The sequence below is a fragment of the Lontra canadensis genome, unplaced genomic scaffold, assembly GCF_010015895.1.
Source record: "Lontra canadensis isolate GAN:19392208 unplaced genomic scaffold, GSC_riverotter_1.0 scaffold1, whole genome shotgun sequence".
Classification (NCBI taxonomy): domain Eukaryota; kingdom Metazoa; phylum Chordata; class Mammalia; order Carnivora; family Mustelidae; genus Lontra; species Lontra canadensis.
Genome location: NW_022630995.1, coordinates 315,194 through 333,942, shown reverse-complemented (window position 1 = coordinate 333,942; position 18,749 = coordinate 315,194). Strand labels below are relative to the sequence as shown.

The 18,749-nt window shown below is 41.9% G+C and overlaps 1 protein-coding gene across 2 annotated transcripts; it reads right to left on the bottom strand.

The window, feature by feature from the left end:
• Positions 1 to 288: 288 nt before the first annotated feature.
• COQ2 (coenzyme Q2, polyprenyltransferase) lies at positions 289 to 18,492 on the bottom strand. Of its 2 annotated transcripts, XM_032877543.1 has the most exons (7): positions 18,223 to 18,492; positions 13,613 to 13,779; positions 7,067 to 7,188; positions 5,710 to 5,795; positions 4,256 to 4,389; positions 2,889 to 3,077; positions 289 to 957 (listed from the first exon to the last, which is right to left on the bottom strand). In XM_032877543.1, exons 1-7 carry the CDS (start codon positions 18,467 to 18,469, stop codon positions 793 to 795), a joined length of 1,110 nt encoding a protein of 369 aa, XP_032733434.1. In that variant the 5' UTR covers positions 18,470 to 18,492; the 3' UTR covers positions 289 to 792. The 2 variants fall into 2 exon arrangements, with proteins under 2 accessions (XP_032733434.1, XP_032733519.1); XM_032877628.1 differs by lacking the exon at positions 2,889 to 3,077.
• Between the last annotated feature and the right edge of the window lie 257 nt (positions 18,493 to 18,749).

Below are 18,749 nucleotides of genomic sequence, written 5' to 3'. Positions count from 1 at the left end.
CAGATTTTAAGGAAATCACTCTGGCTGCTATGTTGAGAACATTCTGAAGGGGGCAAGGGAAGAATCTCTTAGAACACTTAAGGGACATGCCATTATCCTATATATTACAATCTGAGAAGATAAAAAAAGAAATCAACAGAAATTAAGATAGTCTCTGGTACTAAGCTGATCAGTTTGTTTTCAGAGCAGTTCTACTCAACCCACCACCTCTGATGAGTGCACCTCTGGTGGTGCAGACACTGGATGTACGAAATAAATGTCAGGACTGGTAACAAAAGTACACATGGACACAGTAGATAAAAATTTTTATTTACTTATTTAAATTTTCCTAAGATATAAAAAACAGGATGGTTTCCTCAATTACTGCTTTGGGTAGTGAGTAAAGGTCACAACAAAGAACAATAAAACCCAACTTTCTACAGCAGCTTTTGTTTTTCCCAAAAGGCAAAGTCTGTTTTCCTACATTCATTCACTTAGATGAGATACAAATTAGGTGTCTTTTAAAGTGCCCAAACTCATACCATTCCCATAACTGCAGGTGGGAATCACAATGAGCAGAAGACTCAAGGTCACTCAAATCCTTAAGAGTTCCTGGTTTCTGAGACAGGAAAAGGATTCTGCTAGTAAATGCTTGAACTAAATCCAGGCAAAGATGGTCTATGCCTTCATCTTCTGGTTCTTAGTTCACGAACACACTGCAAGACTGCTTCTTCAAGTCTGATTATGCGGCAGTAAGACCTGAGAGTATTTTGCCCAAGTCTGTTTTAAAGATTCCTAGATTAACGTCATTTGCTAATTTTCTATTCTACTATCTATACTTTTCTTCATTTCATCTGTCTTCTTTTCCTTCCACAAATTCCCAAGGACAATCCCTAACAAAACTATTAGTCCTAGTGTTCGGTTGGAGGTAAATTTATCCCAACAATCCTCAGGTCTGTGGATGTCTAGAGTGTAAATCTGTAAGAGAAGACCACAATGCTGCATTAGCACTTAGTATGAACTTCTTGGCACCACAAATAAACACATCAGTATAGAAAAGACAGTACTTTGTTACAGGATTTTAAGCAATGGGAAGCCCTTATTGTACCCCAAACTGTTTCCCAGTGTAGAAAAATCTACTTTATCTCTCACTAGATATCATCCAAGCTGCGTCCTAAAACCATCCACTTGAATTCCATGAATGCTGAGAGGCAACCAGGCTATTTTTACTTCTATTTAGAAAGCTCTAAACCAGTTACACTGATGTAAAATCTGCCTCCTTTAACTCCTACCCTCCCATTCTAGCTTTATTTCTTGGAGCAATGTTTCTCAAAAGGTTGACAAATCACCTTTGGGAAGGACAATTCCCTATTGTGCAGGGCTGTCCACTGCGTTGAAGGATATTTAACATACCTGGCCCCATTCACCAAATGGCTGTGGTGACCCCTCCCCAGCTTATTTGTGATAACCAAAAATACCCTATGCATGTGTAAATCTCCTTCCCATCCCTCCATAGAGAAGGGGATCTGGCAACCTAGATCTGCTCTGACCTAGAACAAACACATTCCTTCTTCTCCACAGTAGTCCTGCAAACATATCAAGAAAGCCCCATGTCCCTGTCTTAGTCATTCCTAGGCTTATCAAGCATTAGCATCCCTCATTTTCCCAACTATTCTTTATTATATGGTCACAGGTTTAAAATCATCATGATTTCCTTTTTTTCCAAAACTTAGAAGGCTATGTCCATCTTAAAAATATTGTGTCAAGGACTAGATAGAAGACCACAAATGCCATTTAGAATTTTTTGGTGGGTTCCAAATATTTCTTACGGTATTTGTAGTTTTCCTTGTAATTTCTGCCTTCCTCCACTAATATCCAGTGCTTAATTAAATATGGCTACACATCCATTATCCTGATCAGACAATCAACTGATGATGACAACCTCCACAGAGCTGAGTTATGAGCAAGACAAGATGCTGCGAAATTCTGAGGAGGAAAATGGTGAAATCTAGAGAATCCTAGAGAATCACCAATTCCTGCCTTTAGCTTTCCTTGTGAGAAAAACAACGAAGGTGATACGGCATGGGGTTTACTTTATGGACATTCGATTTCAGTCTCCTTCATACTGCTATGCAAATCTGACTTACACTGATAAGTAATCTGCAATAATCTGTATAAAACAGATCATCTACATATAGGCTAACATGTTTTTGGATCTATCTGAAGAAAACAAAAGTAATGCTGATACAAAGCTAGAGTCCATGTACAAGCAATCTGTTTCATTAAGTTTAGATCTGGCTCATTCATTTTACCCAAGTCACTAATGTAGATTCACAATATAAGCTTACGGGTGCTGGTTGGGTATCCTGAAATCCCTCTATCCAGACAGAACTCTAACATGTTAGCACTTCATGTCTTTTCTGGCCTTGGTTGCTAATGCCAGGGGACCCAAACTTACGAATGATTAGTTCGCTAATTACCATATCCATCACTGAAGCCGGCATAATAAAAATACAGTTATGTTGATCAGTCTGCTTTCAGAGCAATTCAACTCAACCCAAAACCTTCAGACACTGCGGAAATTTTTCCAGACATCAATCAGAAGAAATTCCAGAAACATCAAAGGAAAAAAAATAATAAATCTAGGTTGAGTTTTAGGAGACTGACGCACTGCCTACTGCACCAAGAAGACACTAGGTTTAGTTTTAAAGTATTTCTGTAAAATAATATAGCTAGCTTTTTTAGATGACATGCTGGCAGAGGGGAGGGGATGGTTCAAGGTAGCGCAAGTCAAGTAGCTGCTTTACGGAGTACCTTGCTCGGTAAACACAGAGGCTGTTTTGTTTAAATAATTTTTACAAATTTATACCAAGGAAAAATAAGGGGAAAAAGTAAGAAAAAGGTCCAACCTGGTGGGCCAGATGGGCTCCTACAGCAGCCAGGGCAGCGTAGTAGGGCGCCGTCTGACCACTGTTCGCTCCCACCAGGCTCAGAGCCCCCAGCATCGCCACACTGAAGCCACTGAGCCACCGCTTAGTGTTTTCATGGAACCGCAGCGCCGTGGACTTAAGACCAATCAGGGCATCATCTCTCTTGTCCTAACACCAGAAAGCAGTAAGAAACTGTCCACTTTTTATTGACATGCTATAAAACTCACCATTTTGGTTGTATAACCATCACCGCTATCTAATCCTGGAAGAAAGTGGCCTTCAAAGGACGTAAGCTGTGAAAGCCGACTAACTCAGAGTCAGGCTGATTAGCAACAAATGTGCAGGCCGAAGGGAAGTTAAGTGTCCCTGCTGAGATTATCTTCCAGCTCCATTTCCACATGTCCTTTTTCTTTTTTTTTTAAATTTTATTTTTTCAGTGTTCCAAGATTCATTATTTATGCACCACAAGCAGTGCTCCATGCAGTACGTGCCCTCCCAGGTGGTGGGTATTAAGGAGGGCACATGTTGTATTTCTTATGACCCTCCTAGTGACTCTTAACTACACACTGACTACATTCCAAGTAAAACTCAAGTCTAATGGTTCCCATGGCTTCTCCTTACCTCAGAGTTCTCGAATTGCAACAACTTCCTGTACATTTTAGTTTCGATCTTGCTACAATCACAGATGCAGAAAAATCTTCAACTGCCACTTACCCACATCCTTTCAGGTCTCACCTTTAGCTCAGTTTATACCTTGCCTCTCCCATCAAATCCCTGCTGTTTAAGCAGAGCTAGGTTTTGGTGATACATTCACATCTAGCTAACTGGTCACCTCCAGCAATTTAATTTCTAAGCATTTCCACATACTGTCGTGCTTATAGTCATGTGTTATCAGAGGCCCCGTGGCTGAGCTCCGCACCGACCTGCAGGCAGATCGCTATCTGATAACTATCTCAGCACCAAATCGAGGTAACCAGTGTAGGGTTAGTGTATGTTTTTCCTTTCATACTGTAAGCTCAGAGGGGAGTCTGCTTCTCTCCCTCACTTTTCCCTGCCCCCCCCCCCCGCCACTCATATACACTCTAATAATCTTTAAAAGAAAACAATAACAACAACAAAAGTATTCACATGCCTGGGATGTAAATACTGTTTAAGTGCTTGTAAATGAGAGTTGATCTCTTTGGTAAACACATATACACATGAAATAAAAATATTTTATTGGAACCAAGGAAGCGTGAATGATTTTCTTTTCAGAAGAAAAAATTTTCCCTTTAATGTGGTTCATAAAGTTCCTAAATGGCAACAATAACTAAACCAAAGTTAAGGAAAAAAGATTTTTTTTTTACCTGGTGGGCATAGATAGTATCATATATTAGAGTCCACATAATTCCAGAAAAATAAAGAGGCAGGCAAACAGACAGATCGCAGGAGCCCTTGATAGCAGACCATCCAAGTAAAGCTCCCCAATTAAAAGTCAACCCTACAAGTGGTGAGACAGAGAGGACAAGTCTAAGTGCACTTTAGACTCCCAAAAGGGGGGAGGGGCAGCAACACATAGTAAGTACTTCTAAGCATTAGGCTCTGTGCACTGTGTTCTGTGTCTCTTCCTGAAATTCTCTCAGCTCTCCGTGGTGGTGACTAGCTACAGTACACAAAAAGGAGACAAGTTCAGAGAAGTGAACAGACAATTAAAATAACACAGGGAGCAGAAAGAATAATGTCACCTTGATAAACAGGGGGTCTTGTGAGAACATTTACCCTACCTCGTATGGTGCCTGGAGCAGTCAACGAGCAGCAGAAGCTGGGGTTTCAACTCGGGCCTACCTGAGTCAAAACCTTGTGTTCGTTTATGACTTGACTTCCCCGCACGCTACAGAAACAAGAGTGTAGGTGGGTACAGCCCATCTTCTCTGAAGACTATCAACAAACACCCTCACGTGAACAGCTCCTCAGTCTGCTCGTGCGGCCCTTCGGACTGGACACTGAACTGCCTGCTGGACATTTCCACCGGCAAGTCCCTCGGGTACCTCATACTCAGTGGGTCCCACGTGTCTTGTCTTCTTTTATTCACTAAAAAAGTAGCTCAAACAACTAGAATAGTTCTAGGAACACTCTAGCTTATTCCAGGAGTAGGTATTTTTGTGACCTATTTACCTTTGGCTCCCGCTGCCAACAAGTATGTATAGAATAGCCGGGATATACCAAGGACTATGCTAGACACTGGGCCCTCCACATGCGAAAAGAGCTTTATCTGTCAGGCATTTACAATTGACAACTGGGGGACGGAGGCGGCCCTCAGCATCTTCTTTAGTTACTGCCGGTGAAACGAGTAAGTGCCACACCAGTGCGCTGTGGGAGCTGGAGGCAAGACTGGCTTACTTTTTCCCAGAACATCTAAGGAAGGCCTCACAGGAATGGGCTAGCTAAGCTTGCACATAATAACCCCAGTTCTCTTGCCTGACTGTGCTTTCTACCCGACTCCCCCAAGTCCTCAGGGCATCCAGGTCAGTGACTTAAAGAGAAGGATAGGGTCCAATCAGTTAATTTTTTCTTCATGATATACCTTGATTTTTAAAAGAGCATTTCCGAAAATAATAATGGTGAGAATCTTAGTAAGTATGCAAAATTTCTTAGACAATAAAAATGGCTAATTGCCCTCCCTTAAAATATGAAAATCTATTCTTGGTTTAGAAAATTTCATGACCGACTTTTTATCTCTGCCACATTAGACACATACACACACACAAAAGTACAAGTTTGAGGGTACTGAAGGAAATACTTGTAGTTATTTCAAGCTTACCCAGGGCTAACTGAGGCCAGTATGTAATTCTTTTCATTAGTGGGTAGGTGATGACAAGAAGCAGGGACGCTGCTCCCAGGGCTATACTGAAATCAAGAAAAACCACTGAAGATTAGTATCACCATCTCTTAGAAATGCTAAAGATGACAATGGTAGTAACACTAACTGGAAAATGACTTTTCTTAAGTTTTAACTTTTGTTATGTAAAATTATTTTCCTAGACATTAGTTAGGATAAAAGATGATTAGACAATACTTTAAGTGTTACAAAACAACGGAACGAAGTAGTAATACATACAGTGCTTTCATGTATTAGGAGCTATTCTGTTTTACATTAGTTAACTCATTATAGTCCTCACCAAAAACCTAAGAGGCAGACAGTTTTATTCTACTTATTTTTTGCAGATGAGGAAACTAAAGCACAAAGAGATTAAGTAATTTGTCGACTATCATATAGCCAGGCAGTAGCAGGGCTAGGAGAATGGCTCTAGAGTCCAACCCAACATATGCTGGGTCCATACCCACCATATGCTACTGCCTCTCTAAATGTTGTTTTCAACAGTAAGACAGCTAATAAACGGAAATGTCCCAACAGAATTAAGAGTCCGGATCCCCCTCCCGATATGCACAATGGGTGCTAACTTCTCTAGAAGAGGATAGAGCATCTATAAAGGGATAACAGCATAAGGTGTTCTTAGGTTTCTCCCAGCTCACCCAACACTATCCTCCCAGGAAAAACCTTCTAAAACCATTTTCATGTGATGCTGTCAGGGTAAAGTATGTAAGTACGTCTAGCCTCTATAAAGTGACACTAATTTTTTGTCTTGTTTTCCTCATGTATATACTTTGTAAGGAGCCATCTGATGCACAAAGTTTAATTTTGTCTCTATTTAAGAGAAATAGGAATGAATCCTTCCACTTTTCCCCTCTGTCATCGACTATGAGCAGGACTCTGGGAAAGACCTGGTTAATATTTTTGCTAAATGAATATAATCACTTCTATCTAACTTAGAGACACTGTCAGGATAAATAAAATTATACATAAGGGTATATGTACACATCCATGTATGCATTTGGAAAAGCTATGAAAGTGCCATGTGTTTCTTGGGGAACACATAATGTAAGTATAACCATGGTTCAGAATAAATTAAATGCTGATCTTCTCATTCCTTTGGCAGAAAACATTCTTGGTTTTACGACATGTGGTGATTTCTTTATACTTGCTAACTTACGGATGCTCCATAGGTAGCCAATAAATAATTCTGGAATAAAGATATATCAATTTTATTTATTTCTACTTTCTCCATTTCAAAAGACAGAGATTTTATACGTGGCTCTGGAAAACATATTTACTATACCTGTAGTAATTCAGGCACAGAAGAACACCTAGTGCCAACGTCAGCTGTCCCCCGAGGAAAAGAAGGGATCGAAAAATTGAAATGTCTCCAGCAGCTATTGGGCGATTTGCTGTTCTTATAACCTTAATAAATAAAAACACAAACCTTAGCCTCATGTAATGGTTTAATCATGGATTTAAACATGTAATGAAGAGAACGGCCCAAGGCAGGCACTAAGTCAAACATATGACTAAAATGTGAAATCAACATTGGAAGCACTGCCATAAATCAAAACTTCATATTCAAAACAGCTATAAAAAGCACTAAAAATTCCCACCACTCATTCCCCTTTCTTTCCATCTCCCATTTCTGAATACACAAAACAGAGCAACTTCCTCATCTGGCTAATTAGGTACCCAGCTTATGAGCAAGTATATGTTTAATTTCCACAGAGAAAAGAGAGACAACAATAATGGCAATTCTCAGGAAAGAGGAAATTTCAGTGAATGTTTTGATTACAGGAAGCACTGCAATCAGCAATCAAATGTAAATAAAGAAAGAAGACAAAGTAGCTGGGTTTAAAAACGGGAGTCCTTTTGCCAGGCTATTTAAGGATGGGTCTATAATCTAATATTAACTGTACCCAAATACAAAGGGCAGACTCAGTATAAGAATATGAACAGACAGAGCCATTATGTGGACAAATAAGATATAGTAGTTGTTCTTTTCCTGTCTAAAAATCATGAAATGCAACTATTCTAAACTAAAGCATAAAAAAGAACATAACCAAAATTTTCAACACTGTTAGAAGAACTCAGGATCTGGGTTCCAAGAGCCCAGCATGTGAATCTGTTCCATCACCTATCAGCTGTGTGAATTTTAGCAAATTACTTAACCTCTCTTGGACTTAGGTTACTTACCTGTTAACAAGAAAAACAGAAGAGAGAGGGAAAAGAAGAAAAGAGGTAAGAGCACTGCCTCATAAAGTAAGTGCAGTGTCTAAAAAGCATATAAGCATGCAATAAATGTTAACTATTTTGATTTTTATTTATATCAAGGGTTATTAGCAAACTATGGCCTATGGGCCAAATCCAGCCTACTGCCTATTTTTATATGGCCTGTGAGCTAATAAGAATAGTTTTTACTTTTTTAGGCAATTGAAAATCAGTTAAAAAAAGGGTATTTTATTATGACACATGAAAATAATATCAAATTCAAGTTTCAGTGTACATAAATAGAATTCTATTGAAACAGAGATATATTCATTTGTTAACATATTGTATATGGCTGCTTTTATGCCGAATAGAATCAAATAGTTGCAACAAAGATGGTATGGCCCACAAAGACTAAGATATTTACTATCTGTTCCCTTACAGAAAAAATTTGCTGACCCATTTCATAGCATGGTTCACTGTGCAATACAGTTTGTCAAAAACTACGACGACTCATCTTGGGTTAGACTGCCAGACCTGGATCTTTTATCTTTGATTTGGTCCCTATAGTTTTAGTTAGAAATATATTATGTCCTGTATTTGTTTTAGATTATTATGATTATTCCAGCTAGTACGTGAGTGCTTACAATATGCCACTATTCTAAGAGTTATGTATGCATCACATCACTGAATCCTCATAACAACACTGACTTTTAGCCACTCACAAGTTCTTGCCATCTCTGTTTTAGCAGAGGCTCGGTACCTTCCCAAATCATGGATGGTAGGGAGCACAGTCTGTCTAGTCCCCCTGACCACACTACTAACCACAGATTAGACCATTCCTTCAGTACTGATAACCGCCTGGCTAACTTCGAAAAGCGAAAAAAAACTAGCACTCCATCAAAACACTAAAAATGATATGATGATTAAAACATATTGTAGGTGGTTTTTAATGAAACCATTTGCTTATAGCTTATAAAACTAAATCACTGGGGCACCTGGGTGGCTCAGTCAGTTAGGCATCTAACTTCAGCTCAGGTCATGATCTCAGGTCTTGGGGCTGGAGCACTGCACAGGGTTCCCTGCTCAGCGGGGAGTCTGCTTGTCCCTTTCCCTTTGCCCCTCCCTGACTTGTTCTCTCTCTCTGAAATAAATATTTTTTAAAATAAAATAAAACTAAATCATTAATGCCTGTATGTTGAGATTATTGCAATGTTTATGGACCTAATGCTTATCACATGGTTGACAGATTATACACAAAATCAACAGAACACACTTAACTCGCACCCGAATAACAATTTATTTAACATTTAATGTATCAGCAATTTACTTATTATCTAACATACTAAGCAAAACCCTGAGCCACAAACATCCCTAATGGTATATAGTCCTTAAGAAACTGTGATAAGCATACAACTTGGCCAAGCTTTTTAACTTATCCTTTAAAATACAAAAAAAATGTTGTGTTTCTTTATACTAATAACAAATTATCTGAAAGGGAATTAAGAAAACAATCTCATTTACAATTGCAGTAAAGAATAAGATATCAAGAGACAAATTTAACGAAGGAGGTGAAAGACCTGCATGTTGAAAACTACAAGACATTAATGAAAGAATTAAAGACACAAGTATATGGAAAGATATTTCATGCTCATGCATTAGGAGCATTCATATTGCTAAAATGTCCATATCTCTCAAAGCAATATAGAGAGTCAATGCAATCCCTAGCAAAACTCCAAAGGCATTTTTCACAGAAATAAAATGTTCCTAAAAGTTGTATGGAACCACAAAAGACTCTGAGTAGCCAAAGCAATCTTGAGAAAGATGAACAAAGCTGGAGGCATCACACTTCTTGATTTCAAACTATACTACAAAGCTACACTAATTAAAACAGTATGATTTTGGCATTAAACAGACATATAGATCAATGAAACAGAATAGAGAGCCCAGAAATAAACCCACACATTTATGGTCAACTGATTTATGACAAAGGAGCCAAGACTATACAACAGAGAAAGAACAGTGTCTTCAGTAACTGGTGCTGGGAAAACTGGAGAGCTAGAAGAATACATCTGGGATGCCTATAAATAGTACACCCAAAATTAACTTAATAGGGCTTAAAGACTTACACAAAAGACCTGAAACCATAAAACTCTTAGAAGAAAACATAGCAATAAGCTCCTAGACACAGGTCTTGGCAATTTTTTTGAATCTGACAGCAGAAGTAAAAGCGACAAAAGCAAAAATAAAGTGGGACGCATCAATCCAAAAAGCTTCTGCACAGCAATGTGAACCATCAATGAAATGAAAATCAACCTAATGGGGGAAAACATTTCTGCAAATCCTATATCCAATAAGGGATACACACACACACACACACCCCTCCAAATATATAAAGAGCTCCTGTAACTAAAAAAAAAACAAAAAACAAAAATCCAAATAAAAAAATAGGCAGAACTCATGAATAGACATTTTTCCAAGAAGACATACATATGGCCAACAGATGCATGGAAAGATGCTTAATATCACTAATCATCAGAGAAATGCAAACAAAACCACAATGCGGTATCATCTCACACCTGTTACAATGGCTATTAACAAAAAGACAAAAATAAGTTTTGGTGAGGATGGAAGAAAAGGGAATCCTTGTGCATTATTAGTAGAATATAAACTGTTGCAACCACTGTGGAAAACAGTATGGCGGTCCCTCAGAAAATTACAAGTAGAACTATTGTATGATCCAGAATTCCACATCTGGGTATTCATCCAAGGAAAATGAATATATTAATTCGAAAAGATATATGTACCCCCATGTTCACTGAAGCATTACCTAAAATAGCCAAGCGATGGAAACAATCTAACTGTCCGTTGATGGATGAATGGATAAAAACAACTGTGGTACACATACACATAACATAAAATACTATTCAACCATTAAAAAAAAATCTTCCCATTTTGCAACATGGATGGATCCCAAGGGCATTATGCTCAGTGAAATAAGTCAGACAGAAAGACAAACACTATATGATCTCTCTTACATGTGGAATCTAAAACAAAACAAAACAAAAACTCAAGCTTATTAAAAAAGAGAACAGGTTGGTGGCTACCAGAGGTAGGGCTGGGAGGAGCGGGGGCAGGAAAGAAATGGGTGAACTGATTTGTTCTCTTTCATTTAAATAAATTGAACAAAAATTTTAAAAAAAGAAATTAATTTTATTTATTTATTTATTTATAGATTTTATTTATTTATTTATTTGAGGGAGAATGAGTGAGAGAGAGCATGAGAGAGGAGAAGGTCAAAGGGAGAAGCAGACTCCCCAAGGAGCTGGGAGCCCGATGTGGGACTCGATCCTGGAAGTCAGGGATCATGACCTGAGTTGAAGGCAGTTGCTCAACCAACTGAGCCACCCAGGTGCCCAAGAAATTAATTTTAAAAAAGAGAGAAGCATGTAACATTTGAAGTCATGTTAGCAAAACCTCCTCAATAGCTATAAAACACTAATTTAAGAGCTTTGTTATATGTGTATATATAATCTGGACTTTCCTAATCAAGAAAAATGTCATAGGGGCTATAAAAGGTATCTCATCAATAATTTTTTACCTAAGGAGAAAAAAAATCACTTCGGGGGAAACTAAAATAGTCATATTTTGTTAATTATACGTTGGTTGGTTTGAATATATTATTTTTTTAATTAACCTTTTTCTTTTGAGATAACTGTAGATTCATAAGCAGCTTTTAAAGACTATCTTGGCATTTTAAAAAAATATAAAGATCCCACATACCCTTTATCCAGTTTCCCCCAAAAGTAACATCTGCAAAACTTTGCAGTTCAATAAAATATTACAACCAGGATTTTGGTATTAGCTGCTCTAAACACGTCCAATAATTATTTTGAAGTGATACACACCAGCAGCCTCAATCATACAGTTATGTGGAATGAACAACTGACCGGGGTTATGAACCCCAAATCAGGAAAGTGTGCATCTCCTGGCATGAAGCAGGGGGGCAGAGCGATGTGCTCAGCATGCAGTTCCTGCCACCTGCCACAACCCTATCCTCCAGCCACACACAAACCACATCCGGCAGTTGTTAGGCTTTATACTTTATCTCATAGCCACACCTCTCCATCTGCTGTTCCCTCCGTCCAGAGTGACCTTCATTCTCCTGCCCATCTTTTTCCTGCCAACTTATTCTGACACAGTTCAGTCACTCCCCTGGAAAGTTCTCTCTGCTCCCTTTGGCTGAGGTAGGGGGTCTTCAGTTAAGTTCCCCTGCAGACACCATTCTCACAACAGTGCTGTCAGAGTGTAGTTATGAAACTGTGAGGTCAGGAATGCTGTCCTTCATCCACACAATCGTCCTAAAGCCTGTCACTGTGTCTCACACACAGCAAATATTCAATCAATATTTTTGAATTAAAAAAGACATTGTGGTACTGTTCTTATAAACTAAAAATCGTTACAGGTGTGTCTTGCTAAAGGAAAATTCAGACCAGCATGAAAGGCAAACTAGGGATGATTATTCATATATATATATTCATATATATATACACAGATATATATATACACATATATATTTATATATGTATATAAGATTATTCATTTTACATAATTCAGCATGGGTTTCTTTTAAATTGAAAGCTTACTTGATTATTTACTGAAGCATTTAATGAATGATCTCATACTTGTTTGTGGCAGAGTTGCTAAGGATAAAAGGCTAAGGATAAGGATAAGATGGACGTTTCTCTTCAGAAAATAACTGCTGAGGAAGAAATAATTACACACATGCATTGGAATATGCATAGAAAATAATCCGCAGAAATATAATGCATCAAACCGTTAAGTGAAGCTTCTCTGGGGGTTTGGGAGAGCAGATAAGAAAGACTTGCGCTTTCTATACTTTCTATTTCTGTACTGTCTGAATTTTTCAGATTAAACATGTACTATTTTTTCAAAGAGAAAAAAAGGAATAAAATTACATTTTTTAATGAAATAATTTTAGCAAACACTAACAGGGGCTTCCTTGGCTTGCTTGCTTATTTATTTATTTATTTTAAAGATTTTATTTATTTATTTGACAGAGAGAGATCACAAGTAGACAGAGAGGCAGACAGAGAGAGAGAGGGAAGCAGGCTCCCTGCTGAGCAGAGAGCCCGATGCGGGACTTGATCCCAGGACCCTGAGATCATGACCTGAGCTGAAGGCAGCGGCTTTACCCACTGAGCCACCCAGGCGCCCTTCCTTGGCTTATTTAAATGAAGATTTGATTTACAGAAGAATAGTCACAATTCCAGTATATATCTCAAAGGAAAGAACAACAGTCCTCTTGGATGCACAAAGGTTCAGGACAATCTTTTTGCTTTGCTTCTAATGTCCTTACCTTAGCCGCCTAAGTTCTAATTCATTTTGTAAAAATGAAGTACACGTCCTGCCTGCCTGGCCGCTCTTGTGTGGAGAAAGGGGGTGCGCCGCACCGTGCAATGCCAGCCACTCAACTGAAAAACGGCACTCCTCATGCTGGATTTCAGCGAGTCTGCTAAAGATCCCTTGCCTTCTGTGGACTGAAAAGTGATGCCATCATGTCACTGTGCAGAATTGAGAGGGGGCTCCCTATTCCTTTCCAGGAAGAAACTACCTTTTTATCATAGTCCCGGTCCCATATGTCATTAATAGTACAGCCTGCTCCGCGCATCAGAACAGCTCCAGTGCCAAAGAGGGATAACATGTACCAATCTGGAAAACAACCAGGTTCGGCTGCTAACCCAATGCTCCAAGTACATGGCAGATACAGCAGCCAGGTGCCTAAGCAAAAATAAAAAGACAAAGAAGGTACACATTCGAGTTAGTCAGCTATCTTCATTTGTTCAAACATTATATCCCCAAGAAGAAAAGAACACAAAATCAAAAGCACATGACAAAACTGGGAAAATACATGAACAACTCGTATCACAAAGGACTCTTTGGCCCTATGTAGGGTTCCTAGAAACGGAAAAGAGATCAATACTGCAATGGAAAAACAGACAAAGGATTATAGAAGTTCACAGAAAAAGAAATACAAATGACTTTCTTTATATGAAAGATCAACTTTCAGAAATACATATCAAAATGACATTGAGATAACATTCTTCATACACACCCCTGGGAGTGAGATTCGCACACACTACCCGTGAGGTTACAAAGCCGTCCACCCCTATGGAGGGCTACCAGACTATTGTTACCGTGCGTGTGCACTCCCCCACACCAAACACATACATCTGAATGTCAGTACGTTCACAGGCCATGCCAGGGAGGACACAGGAAAAACGGATACTTGCCTCTCAGGATGGGAACTGGGTGGCTAGGAGATAGGGGAGGAAGATTTAGTTTTCACTCTACACCTTTGCAATTTCTGAATTTTGTATCATATGCACATATTACCTGCTAAAAAAAAGTTAGCAAAACTTTCTTCTGTTGTTAGTACAATAAAATAAAATTGTCTTGTGGGAAGGTGGACATAAACGTACTGTTTTTCAAGTATTTTGCCATGTAGCGCCAATACAAATGGCATTAGTTCTTTGTCCTTAGCCTATAAACTAGATGAAATTAAGCTAAAACCAAATAGATTGTACAGAAGAGAGATTTCACATGTAAACTTTGATATTCCACTTTCAAAAGAAAGTCTTTCAACAAATGTTTGGAAATGGTGCCTATTACGATAAATTCTGAGTTTTACTTCCCAATTTAGACACATCAGAGAAAAATGAGATGTGGCTAAGATGAGATCCTATACAAAAATGGCTGAATGACAAAATTTTGTAAGTTCAAGTTTTATTCATTTACCGGTATTTATTAAGCACATACAGGAACTGAGAATACAGCAGTGACTAAGGGAGAGAGGCTTCTAAATGAAAAGGAAGAAACACAGTTAAACAAACAATAACAATAAAATAGATCAATTCAAAAACAGGACAAATACAGCGTCCTTCAAAGCCATAAAACAGTGCCACCCAAGTCACTGGTGGAGGGACTCGGGAGGACACAGCAGAAAAGGCAAGGGGAGACTGAAAACAAGCAAGGGCCAGTTCAGACTTGAATTCAGGTTCAGGAGTGCTGGACAGACTCCTATTTGGTGTGTCCCATATAAAACGAAAGCAACAACAGCTAACACTGCCTAAAGTGTTAGCTACTGTTCTAAATGCTTTACACACACAAATTCATTTAATTCCCCCACCACACCCTTACAGAGTGGGCACTAGTACTATTCCTGTTTCACATACAGATGAGGAAACAAACTCACAGAGAGGTTAAATGTTTAACTACCTCCTTTTTCCTGGATCTACCAGTATAACTCAGAGGGACAGACTGACCCTGCCCTGATAGAAGCAAAAGAACACCACTCCAAAGACATGATTTTCCTGGTGCATCTAGAACTGAAGGGTCTATTTTTAAAAAATTCTGGAGAGAAAAGAAGTGCAGTCACCTACAGCATTTTTGCGTCAGCAACATTTCCTTTGCCATTAGTCTACGTTATAGGAACTATATTCATTTACATAGAGGAATCTGTAGAGCACCCCCATGCATGGGGGGGGCTTCCTATAATGAAGGGAAAAGTCAAACATTCAGTTCGAAGTCTGCCACTAAGAAATGGAGTGATGCTAGACACTACAGTATACTAAACTTTAAGGTTTAGTCTTCTTCATATATAAATGAGAGGAAAAAAACTATCTACCTCTCAGAACTATTACTGGCAAAGGAAACTAGTGATAATGAAAATAAAAACAGTAAGAGCAAACATGTAACTGTTACTATGTCCCAGGTGCTATCATGAAACACTTGATTCTCATGACAAACCTATGAAATAGGCAGAGTTTCTATGATACCCACTTAACAAATACAAAAACTGAAGCACAGAGGAAGAAGTAATTTGCCCAAGATCACAAAGGTAAAAAGTGGCAGAGCTGAAATTTAAACTCAGGTAGCCCGGCTCTAGTCTGTCTCAGGCCAGTGCTACCACTCAGCATACCTAAAGCTCCACATATACTTAAGTTCTTACGGCTCCTCTGCAATCCTGATTCTCAGCCACAGTGCTTCCCTCTCTTCCCTATGGCACTTTTGTTATTCTCTCCTCCGTGAAGGATTCAGAGATGACAAGGATGCAAACAGGTTTCAGAAAGAAATGTCTGCTGTAGAAAAAGGAGAAACTCTCTGGGAGATGAAATAAAATGAACAAGTTCTGAGAGGTGGTAGGCAGACCAAAAACCCTATGAAAATGCAACCTAAGATTCTTTACTAATTACATATTATCTCCCAGACAACAAAATCACCCGTAAGTGGAGTAAAACAAAAATTACACCAATTTAAAGAGTGCCACCTGCTGAAACTTTGAAATACTGTAGTTTGTGACAATTTGAACAAAGTTGTAATCCATTCTGAAAAACAATGAATTCCACTTTGATTTATAAAAACGAGATCCAGTTTCAACAAAGTAAAACAATGAACATAAAATTGCTCCATGAAAGAATAATTTAAATAAAGAAACATCAAACCTGCAATTCTACTGTCAATTTATCGTCCCTGGCATATAGTAGGGGCTGAAAAAAAGTTTGCTGAATGAATGATAACATAGTACTATTAGTAAATTGTCTAAAAAACCCTGCAATCATCATCTTATTTAGAACTAAAGCATGCAGGCTGGTATCTCCTTGATCCGGAACTATTAACCCAATCAGTCTTCTTTAATTCTCACTAATGCATAGTATTTCTTGAGCACTTACTACGGCAGGCACCGTTCTAAGGACTGCACACACACATATATAAATGAATTCCCGTGACAAGCGTATGAAGTCAGTACTACTGGTATCTTCATTTTATAGATGAGAAAGGAAGAGGTCTGGTTTCAGACCTTTATTCATAACCTCTTAGTGGTCAGTCTCGCATTTTGTGGCGGGGTGGTTTGGCCACTCCTATAAAAGCCAGAGGTTTACGGAAATGGGAATAAGGCAGCCGCTGCTCTGTCCAGGAGCTGTGCAGGCCTGTAGCGCCGCTCCACGACCCAGACGCCAGAACAGAATTACGGTTACGCTTCAGAGGAGAACTGGGCTTGGAAATTTACGCCTATCAACTTGTATCTGGCCCCAAATGCAAGGGGTCAGAGGGCAGGGCTGTACTTTTAATCCGCTTTTGTAAATTAAGAGCTAAGCGTTGTAACACTTCGTGCTCTGACCCCAAATACGTGGCACACAGCCTAGAACACCATGAGCAAGACCGAACTCGGGGTCTCGGCCGGGCAGAGCTGGGCTGACGGCTGACGGGCTCTCCACGCCTGCCCGGCAAACGCCATCGCTAGACGGCCTGCAGCTCCGGCTCCGGCCTCGCTCCCGACTGTCCATCCTGGTCCATTCCGATCCAGCCCCGCCTCCCAGGCGTTCGCGCTCCACACGCCATTCCAGGTGCGCTCCCGCCCGGGCGCTCCAGCTCTCCGCCCCGCGTCTTTGCGGAGCACTTCCCGCCCCGCCGGGGTCTCCCTTCTCTTCGGCAGCACCCCTGCCCTGCGGGGGTCAGTCTGCTCCCGACACGTCCTAGCCTCGGAGACCCCCGCGAGCTGCTCTCTCCACCGCCGCACTGTCCACGGCGCACGCCGCGAGCTCGACCCCTCCTGTCGCAGCGCACCCGGCCCTCGGTCTCCTCCAGCCGGGCCAGGCGTCCCGGAGCGGGACTTCCCCGGCCCTCCCGTCCCCGAGGCCAGCGGCGCGGAGGAGCTCGTCGGCCACGACCGCCAGGCTCCGCGAGGGGCGCGGGATGGGGACGGCTCGTGAACGCGGCGCGCGGACCACACGGAGAAGCCAGCGGCCGCGGCGTCCGTCCGTCCGTCCGCGACGAGAGACCGAGGGCGGAGCTACATGCCGCGAGGCGTCCTCTTAAAACAGCGGGGGACGGAGGTCTCGGGGCCACTGCGAGTCGCCAGGCGGACCGCTGGCGCTGAACCCGCCGGACTCCACCGAACCGCGTCGTGCTGCGGGTGGCGCCGGGACTCGGGGTCCGGACTGCGGCCCCCGGGCGGCTCCGGCGGTCGCTCTGCGCTTACGGCCGCGGGCAGCGCTCACGACGCCGCGCACCGGCGCCAACGCGAGCGGAACCCGCGCGGCAGCGACCGCAGAGCGACCGGCCTCGGGGGACGGGAAGGCCGGCGGGCCGCCCGCGAGTCGGGGCGTCCCCGCACGCCCGCAGCCCCCGCCCCTGCGCCGCCTCCTGCCCGCACGCACTCACCGACCGGCTTGTCCAGCCGCATGAGGCGCAAGTAGGGCTGCAGAGGGCGGGGCGCCCAGTCCACGACCGCCGCGGCCGACAGGCTGAGCCGGCGCCTGCGCGGTCCCGGCCCGGCCGGAGGCTGCCCGTGCCCCGCGCGGGACGCGCCGGCCGCGCGCACCAGGGCCAGGGCGCGGGAGTCCCGCCGCCACGAGTGCGTCAGGCCCCACAGACCCCGCGCGAGCGCCGCGCCTCGAGCGCCCAGCATGGCGCTTGGGAGGGCGTGGCCCGCGCCGGCTCGAGGTCACGCCGCCGCGGACCTGCGCGGTGACGTCAGCGGGCGGCGGTGCGCGCCGCCTGGGCTCCGCGGCGGTGTGGTCAGAGCGTCTGTGGTGAGGGGCCAGGAGCGCTGTGGTGGGCGCTGCAGCCCCGGGGCGGCGCTCCCGGGATCCTTTGTGTGCCGAGGGTTCCCGGGCCAGGAGCGGGAGTAGCGCTCGCTCATTGGAGCAGCTGTACCGGGACAGAGGGGAGGCCTCGAAGCGCCACCA